This window comes from Nanorana parkeri, unplaced genomic scaffold, assembly GCF_000935625.1.
Source record: "Nanorana parkeri isolate BGI_ZX_2015 unplaced genomic scaffold, ASM93562v1 scaffold591, whole genome shotgun sequence".
NCBI classification, from domain to species: domain Eukaryota; kingdom Metazoa; phylum Chordata; class Amphibia; order Anura; family Dicroglossidae; genus Nanorana; species Nanorana parkeri.
Window position 1 is genome coordinate 144627 of NW_017306859.1, and position 10918 is coordinate 155544.

Here is a 10918-nt window from a genome sequence, read left to right on the forward strand (position 1 = left end):
CCAGTGGCTCTGTCGGCTAACAAAGGGGGGAGGAATCCGGTGACGTCATGGACATCGACGTCACCGGACTCCTCCCCCCTTCCCTTCGTTAGCCGTTGGAGTGTTGTCTGGATGCCGCTGGACGTGCAGGGCTAGCCTAGAAGTGACCTTCGGTTTCTGTGTCAAGTGCCTTCTAGACATAGGTGTTAATGTCATCCGAGTGCAGTGGCCGCCATTTTCTCTGGTGCGGTTCCTGCATTGGAAAGTGCCTTATGGAAATGTTATATTATCCTACAGTGACTTAAGTCTGCATGGGACTAGGGCTGCAACATCTAAGCTATTTTGATTTGATAGTGAGAATCGCTGGTAACGTTTCTCATTGATTAGTTGCCACTGCTTTGCATTATTTGCCGCTGGCTGCATCTGTCTGTGTCCCTTTCAATCCCCTCTGCTCTCCCCGTCTATTGGCAGGGGCTGCGGGGACCCAGACCACTGCAGCCCGCCCGGTCGTTGCCCAGTTCCTCCTCTGCATCTAGAGGCTGGGAGCCATATCCATAATATCCATCCATCTATATTATATATCTATATATATATATTATATATCTATATATATATATCTATTATATATCTATCTCATTTTCAGTTTCGGCCTGACAAATTTTGCTGCAAGAGGTGTGTTGCGGTGCTGTTCATTTCAATGGATCCCAAATGAACCTCCCGTCCCCAAGTGTGATGGCTTGCACTGGAACGCGCTGTTCTGCAATGCCCTGAATTGCAGTGCAGTGCGATCTCAAAAAATGTGCATACCGTTTTGTTCTGAAGTAAACTTTGCCTGTAACACTGCATTTAAGTATTTTATTTTAAATAAATTACTTTTTATTCATCCGTTTAATCGGCTAACCAATTATGAAAGTAATAGTTGGCTGCAGCCCTACATTGGACCCTTACCTGCTACTAGTGGTTAGTTTTTGTGAGTAGCGGAGGCCTCGTACCCTGAGCCTTATCGCCACGCAGTCACAACATTCATTCAGGACATGAGGGACAAGCCTGTTGTACTGGGTGTCTTCCTGGCTCCTCTTTCACAAGGTTTTTACTACAGTTACCCATTACTTTATGGTCCATATCACCTTATTTGCCGACTCTGAATTCAAAGTCCACAAATACGTTCTGGCAGCTTCCCCTGCATGTTCTGTAGCTGATCTCCCACCCTCACCGTAGCCATCTCTGAGCCTTAAAGCGACATTAAACCTTCAGGATTTTTTTTTAATTATTAATGGGGGCTAGTCCTTACTATAACAAACATTTATTTTAAGAAAGTTTTTTCTTTTTAATGTCCCTCGCAAATCCAGACATAAGTGTTACTTCAAAAGTAAAACTGTATAGTAATGTTTACAATGTAATAGTGGTATAGCATTCAGTTACCTGACTTTTTTCTTTATTCCCAGGAGCCAGCATTCCAGGAGCGCAATCAAAATAATTATTCATGTAAGTGCAATAGTGGATATTAATGTTGTGCTATAAAGGCAACGAATAGGAGCATTTTTATACTTATTTTCTCTTAATAATGGCTTCAGACAAACCCTTGCCAGTTTTTTTAGGTTTAAACAATGTAAATAGTAAGTTGGGTAATTTTGAAAGTGAGTCCTAAGCTTAAAGCCCATTTCCACCTTTTGCAGCGGTACATTTAACGAATTGAAGACCGGTGTGTTTACACCCCCTTCCTGACCAGGCCGTTTTCAGTATTCAGCGCTGCAGTACTTTGGCTGAGATGTATTCCGTCATGCAACGCTGTACTGAAATTAATTTTATACAATTTTTTGGGGACAGATAGAGCTTTCTTTTGGTGGTATTTAATCACTACTGGGGGTTCTATTTTTTTATTATATAGCGAAAAAAGTACTGACTTTTGAAAAAACGTTTTTCCTACGTTATGTTTTGAAACATTTTACATTACCCAATTTTTAGGTAAAATATAAAAGACGGGGTCACGCCAGGTAGACACCAAACTTGTCAAGCTTTAAAATTGCGCATACCTGCGAAATCGCAAAAAACTACCATACCCAAAATTGGCCCTAGGTGACGCTTGAAAAGTGTTTTACTGCTGATCAGTTTAGTGTTAACAGTGATTGATGGCCCTAAAATTATTGCTCACGATCAGACGTTCGTGGTGATATGTAACATGTACGACGCAGTGGGCGCAATCGTCGTTTTGGCACATAGGCGCACCCGACGTATGTTTGCATGTGTGTGTGCTGGTCCTGGGCCCTCATCTGAGATGTGCATGGTCACATGTCCTAGTTATATGCGCCAAAGTTCCTAGGATTTAAAGTGATCTAGTAACGTGCCCTTAGTTAACATGGCTACCTTCAGAAGATGGGAAGAAAAGAGAAATAAGATATGCAAAGAATACAATGACTGCAATTATCTAGAACTATGCGTTAGGAGATTGTCATTACTAAACATTTCTAAGGCTAGGTTCACACCATGTTCCTCAGAAATCGGCCATTATTCGCACAGTGTATGGGCACCTTAAGTCTCCGCTGTGTCCTTCAATGAATGCAGAGAAAGGGATTTTAACGAGTACACAAATCTTAACGGGACACAGGGAGTGAATTTGGGACCACTGGTTTATGCAGTTATCTTTAGGTGACTAGACACTTGCAAATCAAAGCTACAAGGACAGCCCAATAAATCCCCGTCCATTCCCCGCCTCCCTCAGTTTTTGGGTCATTTTTTGTGTCCTTAGGTAATGGACAATCTGATCTCTGCTCTGAGAAGCCCATCCTTTCTGCACTTGGCAGCAGCCATTAGCATCTGTTTTCTCCTCGGCAGATATTTGGGGAATCATACTCATGTCAGATGGTGCCAGCCGGTAATGTGCTCAGGGCACTGGGTCTTTTATGGGGCACTTTGTGCAGCATGCACATTTGCCACAGGGTGCTATACAAGTCCAAGGATGTAGTCAATTGTGGTGGAGTACCATCCCTGAAGATACCCCCTTTGGGGTGTGTACCCACTGGGCAGGCAAAGATCGGGAATATCCCTTTAAATGCTTATGGCACACACCTGGTCACTGTCGCTTTGAGGGTCAGGTAAGCCAGGGCAAGCCCCTGCTGAAGGGGTCAAGTGTAACTGCCTCTTATTCCTGTAAGGAGTAACTTGGAGCTTTAGAGTGGACTGCTGCACTTTTTTTTTTTAAATGGGGGCCATTAAGTTTCAAAGGCAGCCTGGGAAGCTGTAAGCGCCTGCACATTCTCCCACCATTTTCCTTCTGGTGCACCCTGAACTGGCCACATGTTACTGAGCATTGGCAATTTCTACACAGTTCAGATGCACCACCACACTGGATTACTACTTCTGCCTACATTGCTGGCACACAAGATGTCCCCCAGCCCTCGCATTGAGTACCTCTCGTGCAGTAGTGTCTCATAGATGTGTGGGGGCAGGCTCCGGGGCCACAAGACCTGAGAAGGTTCTGTTTCCTCTGAAGTGTTTCTGCTAGCCATATGCTCCGCTCCTTCCCACCACAGGGTCTTCCTCAGCACCCTCTAGGGCAGGGGTGGGGAACCTCTGGCTCTCCAGCTGTGGTGAAACTACAAATTCCATGATGCATCTGTATCTGGGAGTCGTGGCTGTGAGAATCTAGCAATGCCTCATGGGATTTCTAGTTTCTCCACAGCTGGAGGGCAGGAGGTTCTTCACCCCTGCTCTTAGGGCATCCTCCCATACCCTGCTATCCAGAGAGAAGCTCGCCTCTGTAATGGTAATATATATGAGTAAAAGGTCTGACCTATTGGAATGCTCAGACAACAAGGGGAGTAAGTGGGTCCCCTCTTCCTTCCTCATCAGATTCCCTCCCTGACATTCTTCTGAATGCTTTTGTACTCCCTGAGGAAGAAGTTGAAGGGGCTACTTCCAGTTCAGTGGAGTAGTAAAGGACCTGTCCCCAGACACATCTCTTATATTCAAGGACACCATTTCTGTCCATATGGATGAAGTGCATGATTGTTTGCATCTAGTCACCCGTTTTGCTCTTTCCAAAGGTCATTCCTCTTGCCTCTTTGAGAATGTCCAAACCTTCCCGATACACACACACCCTTTACCAGATGATATTGCATGGTGACGGTGTCACAGTTTGCTTAGCAATATCCTATTGAAGAGGGTTTGGTGTGGATTTGGTGAACGATCACTCAGTAAAATTCCCCCCTTTCCAGTGAAGACTCACTCTACCAGCAGTGTTGGTGCTTCTCGGGCCTTCAGGCTTTGGTTTCTCCGATCTTCTCTATTTACACACGTGCCAAGTTTTTATGATTGTGTTTTCTCTCACGGGCCTGTTCTTTGTTTGCTGTGTTGCCTGCCCTTCTATTAGACTGCTTCTCAACATCCCATTGGTTCCAAAATGACAAAATTGATGCTGTCTGGGAGGGGAACAGGTAATACAGGGCTTTCCTTACAGCTTTGCCTGCCAGTGTCCAATCACCGAAAGGTCAGCCACTTTTTCAGGCCCAATGTATCCCCTCATGTACTTGCCGATACTAATTACCGATACTTTTTCTTAAAGGGACAGGTGACTTTAAATGATCCATAGTACAACTGCATGTTATGTACTATGGATCATGGTTTAACCTATTCATGTTAGCAGTGGAGAATTGTAACTCTATTGCTGGAGTGTAGTGGAGGTGTGTGCTGTATATATGTACTACATATAGATTACACACGTCCAGTACACTATAGCAGTAGATTTACAGCCAGCCCCATCCCAGCTTCCCTTAATCACAGTTTCACTACGATCCCCGTAGCCTCACGCGGTGCCTCTACTAGTCGGCGCTGGGCAGGATCGCTGCATCGCATCTCAGTGCTCAGCTTGTGGGAGGCGCTCACAATTCTGCCCTGCTAACATGAATAGGTTAAATCATAATCCATAGTACATAATATGTAGTTGTACTATGGATCATTTAACCCATTCATGTTAGCAGGGGATTATTGTAAATCTATTGCTGCAATTTACGGGACATTTGTGCTGTATATGTACAGTACATATAGATATACAAATCTGCCCTCACTCACTGTGCCGGAGAGAGCAGGGACGAGTCAGCGGCAGTGCTGGTCCAGTGGGAGGACCTCCAGGTGGGTTCCTAATTTAGCTGGCTTAGAGGTGCCTGCCAGCTAAATTAGAACCCCACCTGGAGCTCCTCTCACCTGACTGGCCGCTGCGGGTTTTTCTTTTAGCTTACCTCGCCGAGCGTCGCCACCTAAATTAGGACCCGGAGACTTGTCAGATGACCCCGCTCGGAGCGCCGCCCACCGGAGCACCAGTGACGCGACGCTCGGCGAGGTAAGTAAGAAAAGAAAAAAAACATAGTGCAAGCTTTGGCGCTAGGCATCTGGGCATTTTGACAAGTACAATCACTTGTCAAAATGCCCTGTATCGGGCCCGATTCCGATGCTAGCATCGGTATTGGGACATCCCTAGGCCATTGTATAACCTATTGGTTCCAGAATCAACTCCCTGTGTCCTGTCATGTACTCATTAAGAAAGTTTTTACGGGTAAGATATTTTTTTTTTATTAAGCACCTGGCTATATTTTGTATTAACTTTTTTTAATTTGACTATTTTGATGTCTTTCAGCCAACAATGATTTCAATCAAAACTTTGGATCAACCGAGAGTGCTTTTGGAAACAGAAAAGGTATTTTGCATTATGCACACCTTTAGGCTTGAAAATTCCTTAACCCCCCAATATTATCTTTCCAAAAGCAGAGACTCTGGGGAAAAATCGCAGCTTCCATTTGTCACTTATTAGTGCAGTTTATCAAACCCAAATTTTTAGTCAAAAAGCATTCTAAATAACTTTGTTCACAATAATATAATACCCAAATTTATAGGTAAATGTATATTAGATTGTGTTGAGTATTTTTTTTTTTTTGGGTGACTGGTTGTCTTTAATCCCTTCATGACTGAGCTTTTTTCTAGTTTCTGTTCGTTGGTCAGTTCGTGTGTCAGCACACTTGTAAAAATGTTTGCTGTGTATTTCTTCCACGGCAGTAATATACTTTCTTACTAAGTGCACCCACACATGTTATATATTGTTTTTTAGAGAACAGATCGGGCTACATATTTATTTCACATATGTGTGTCTAACACCTCACTTAGTACTTACATAATATAAAAGAGGAACAAATTTAAAATCAACACTTTTCCCCCAGTTTTGATATATATATTTTTTTTTTTTTAGAAAAAAAGCACAGCTAAAAAAAACGCATTAAAATTAATTTATTTGGGAACACCTTTGCATGCCTAGGATTTCAGAAAATGTTTCTGTACTTTTCAGCCTAAAACTGAAAGCTAACATTTTATTTCTCTAAAAGCTAATAGTGGTTTGGTTAGGTGGCCTACAATGTCACTGTCATTAAGTGTCACTAACTCACACTTAGTGACAGCGACATAATTTGAACATTGCCGTCATGAGGCGTTTAACTTAAAGAAATTTAACCCATTAGGGTAAAAACCAACTCTGCAGCTCAGCAGCAGATTTTTGAGAGGTTAATTTTTATAATTTAGTATAAAACTGTTTCTTAAACACATTTTAACTCATCTCGCTGTAAGTTATTGCTGACAGCGAGAGAAGGGGGACACATGACAAGCTAGTGTTGGTCAATTATATCAAGCAGTCATTGTGAATGGATGTCACTATTTTTGGTTATTAGGCTGCCCAAAACTTAGGGACATCCAATAACCTTATTGACACTGATCCTAAAATGCACTGCAGCATGTCAGGATCAGATGTCACTAAAGCTACAGACAGGCAGCTTTTGGCTTTTGCTGAATGCTTCTAAGTTGAAGCATTCAGCAAGATGCTGGTACAGGTTGGGATTTGCAAAACCTGATGTGTACGGCTGCTTAACAGTGATCGGAAGTGTAGTAAACACCGCACTCCTATCACTGGCAGACACCCAATCCCTGAAAGGGATTGGGTGTCTGAAACGGCTTAAATCTTTCATTAATGGATGCCTTGTTAGTGAGGCTTCCATTAATGAACGGTAACTGCTGATCATGAGAGGGCCAGACACATGTCCTCAGCGTGGCGTAAGCGGCGTCGCGTGAGCGGGTATACCGGCGTTGGCACGAGCGGCTTAAACGACGTGGGCGTGGCGTAAGCAGCGGGCGTAAGTGGCGTAAACGGCGGGCGTAAGCAGCGGCGAGCGGGAAATTTGAATTTTAGCCGACGAATCGACGATGGAAAACGTTGACAACGTTTTCCATCGTCGATTTTAATCGACTTAATCGAATAACTGTTGCAGCTCTAATCTGAGCGGTTACCGGCATTTGGGAGCTCTGAATAGCTGCTTACGTACAGTATACATGAGAAGTCATTTGGGCACTTAGTGACGTGGACGTACAGTGTAAGAAGTTAAATGAACCCCTGCCTGTATGAAAGTGACCGTCTCCAGGCTCATATAGCAGCCAGGAAACCGTTTACAAGTCCGTGCTGCCATATGTGTATTGGTACTTTTTGCCAGTGGCAGTGAAAGGGTTAATGCACACTGCTTTTTGCTCTAAAATGTGAACAAGCCTGCATTAATCTAATCCTTGGTGGTGGTAATTGGTTCTGTGAGTTGGAGCCTCTACCTCATTAGTTGTGGATTCAGGTGGCTGAAGATTAGTGATGCTCAGTAGCATTAGGTAAAAATGGTCCTTGTGGCTTAGCAACTTTATTTTCTACTTTAGCGGTGTCCACCTTTAAAAAGTGCCAGAGTTAAAAAATGTTAGACATATTTATTGTAATAAAACTAGGAAAACACTCATTAATGAGGGATAACCCCCTTTCAGGTAGCTGCATCCGCAGGTGCCCCTGCACTTATCTGTACTACTGCTTTATCCCAGCAACAAAAGCCCATTCTTATTGGTGGGAATGGCTGCAATGATGAACCAACCCCTCCCCACCTTCCCTTGTTAATGCACAAGATGTAGTAGGGGTGGCTTAGTGTCTAATAGTGTATTGTTTGCATTGTTTGGGTTCAGATCCTACCAACATTTATGATTTTTTTTTTCCGCACAGTAATACTAAACTGAAGCAGTGAAATCCTGCAGCAGATTTCTTTCCGGGGTTCAGCTTGTCATACATTTGTCTTTCACCTGCTCTAAAGTAGTGCTAGGACAGAATGAAACCTAACCCTGACCACTTCTTAATCTATGTATATCTGTCTCAGAACTTTGCAAGCTGTCGCACTTACGGGTGTCCAGGAACACAAACACTAGAGGTCTGTAAACCTGTCGCAGAGACTTTGCTGAATGAAAGGCGGACGATGTTCGATTAATCGCATTGTTAATTTGCTTGATAAATGTCCCCCATGGAGACTGTATGTATTTGTGTTTCTACAGAAACCTTATAAGAATCCAAAAAAGTATTCATTTTTACCCAAACTTTGACTTTCGTGTGTCTGGTCATTTAGTTTACAAACTCTACTAAGACATACATTTGATTTATATTGTTCTTTGTATTATAAAAATCCCGTGAAGTAAATAGTTACAAAAATATATCTAAGAATCTTTCATTCTAGTAAACAGTGACTACAACCAAGATTTGAAGTCTTCGGAAACAGGATTTGGAAACCGAAGAGGTACTTGGGAAGCTTTTTTGTTTGTTTTGTGTGCAGTCTTTTGACTTGTATAATTTCTAGCCTTTTACGTAAGCTGCATTAGTGCTGACAGGCATTAGTAATTAGCAATTGATAGTCTTTAGTATCTATCAAGTGAATGGTATGGGGCTGCCATTGCTTGGCTGCCTTTTTGGAAATGTTAAATGCCTGGCTTCAGTATTGTTACAGATATAAAATCAGCATGGTCAATTAGTTGGCTGCTTATTTTTTTGATTAATCGACTAATCGGATGAAAGCAAAATAAATATCTTATTTAAAATAGTTTTACAAACAGTTTAATTCATAATAAAACTGCATGCACAATTTTTTGTAATCGGGATGCACGGCATTGCAGTACCACTTGTTCCAGTGTGGACAATCACAATGCAGGCGGGAAGCGCATTTGGGGTGCCATTGAAATGATTAGCACCGCATTGCACATTCTGCAGCAGGATTTGTCAGGCCAAAATGAAAAATTACATTCAACTTTAATTAAAATATATTTTTTTAAATTGTGTATATATGTATCTGACCGAAAATCAAAGAGTGTATAGGCACCTTTAAGCTTCACTACGATTGTCAAAGAAGCCCAGTTGGTGAAACGCGTTGGGGAGATAATATGGTGGTGTGTACCTTGTATTTTGAACTTTGCATGGAACTTACCACAATAAAGTTGGATTTTTATTGACCTCGGTTTCGTGCGGCTGATTGGAGAGAGTATTTGTACATTATTTTATCATGGTCAGAAAGCAGTTAAATTTTTTAAGGAAATATGAAACTTTACTATTTGTATTGTCCTTTTAAGCCAGTTTTAGGTATTTTTTTTCTTTTTTGCTTCTTAGTTCCAAAAAGGCATGTTGACAGATTTGTTTAGGCCTTATTCACACTTTATGCTGTGTTAACATACTGTGCATTAAGGTGCACTGTGTCAACCTGGCTAATTTATTCTAAAATTAAAGCGTTGTAAGCACTGTTTTTCTTGTCCTGTAGAACACCCAATGAAATGGTGATTGGCATCTTTGTATTGCAGTGTGCTACAAAGCCAGGTGTCCCTATTGGAACACATCCCCCTAATCCTCAGGTTTTTTGATAGTCTCCTTAGGTGATGGATGTCTTCTTTCTACTGAGAGAGGAGTGTGGTAGTTTAGTTTTGGCTTTTGATGATGTTTCTTTAGTAATCCTAACTGCGTTCAATCATAACAGCTTGAAAATATGACATGATGAGAGGTCAATGAACATTGACTGAAAATTAATCTGGAGTGCGGGTAACTTTTTTTCTACATTCATTTATTGATTCACGGAGGCATCCGTAGTCGCTCTTTGCACCCAGCCAACTCCAAAGGGTTTTTATTCGGTCAGGAGTGCGATCGGTTTCATTTGAATATTGAACAGTCATAATAGCTTTCTCGGCTCCACGGCTGCAGCTTTAAAACTGTACCCAGGCCGGCCATACAGAAGATGTGTGGCCGGCCTGTAATGTTGTTTAGGGCAATGGTTCCTGTGTTTGGCATGTGATGCAACGTTGAGTTAGCCACAGCAAGCTATGTTGTTCAGTTATGGTTTTCGATCTACTTTCTAACCATATGATCATTTTTAGTTTTCAAAATGTAGCTGGTGGTTTACCATTAAAGGTTTGACCAGTAATTTAGTAGGTATGTTACAGATGTGCTTATGATATATCACTTTTTTGTTGGGAAGTGGCAAGATTTGTTAAAATGACAACTCCATGTTCTTGGTTATGTAAAAAATGTTTTGCAATATTTACAGGTTTAATAATGGAAACAGCCAGTTTCCAAGCAAGTGCTGCAGTATTTTTCAAATGTTAAAGTTTAGATTAGACTTAGATGAAACAAAATGTTAAAAGTGTGAATTTATTAAACTATATTTTCTTTCACTGAATAGGTAGAGGTCGAGGTGGATATGGCATGTTCAACAAAGGTATGGTTTTGGGTCTTTAGCATTTTTACATGAGGGCTTCTCAATGTATTATAAGCAGGGATGCTAGGTCTGAAGCTGGTGCTTTGGAATTCACCCCTTCAGGAAAGCCTTGATAATGATAGGTCTGGTGTCCTATAAATAAAATCCAAAAACTCTGTTCTTTTTGTAGGAGAAATGCACTAAGTGGAGTTTAGTTGACAATTCCAGAAATGCTATAAGTAAGGAAAGATCTTTGTGGCTGTCCAAAGCTCATTCTCCTCGGAGAGAATATATGTATTTCTCTTGTCCTTTGAGAGACTCTGGAAATATTGTGAGACTTGCTATACCCTAGGAAATTGGATGCATCTTGCCTGCTTTGCTGA

The 10918-nt window shown here is 41.8% G+C and overlaps 1 protein-coding gene across 1 annotated transcript in view; it reads left to right on the plus strand.

Annotated features, from left to right (window-relative positions):
• Positions 1-10918, plus strand: part of DDX4 (DEAD-box helicase 4) — a 72821-nt gene that overhangs the window by 401 nt on the left and 61502 nt on the right. Inside the window, exons 2-5 of the mRNA XM_018562676.1 lie at positions 1425-1464; positions 5609-5670; positions 8546-8600; positions 10521-10556. Of these exons, the coding sequence (XP_018418178.1) occupies positions 1425-1464; positions 5609-5670; positions 8546-8600; positions 10521-10556 (193 nt within the window). The remainder of the gene's footprint in view (positions 1-1424; positions 1465-5608; positions 5671-8545; positions 8601-10520; positions 10557-10918) is intronic.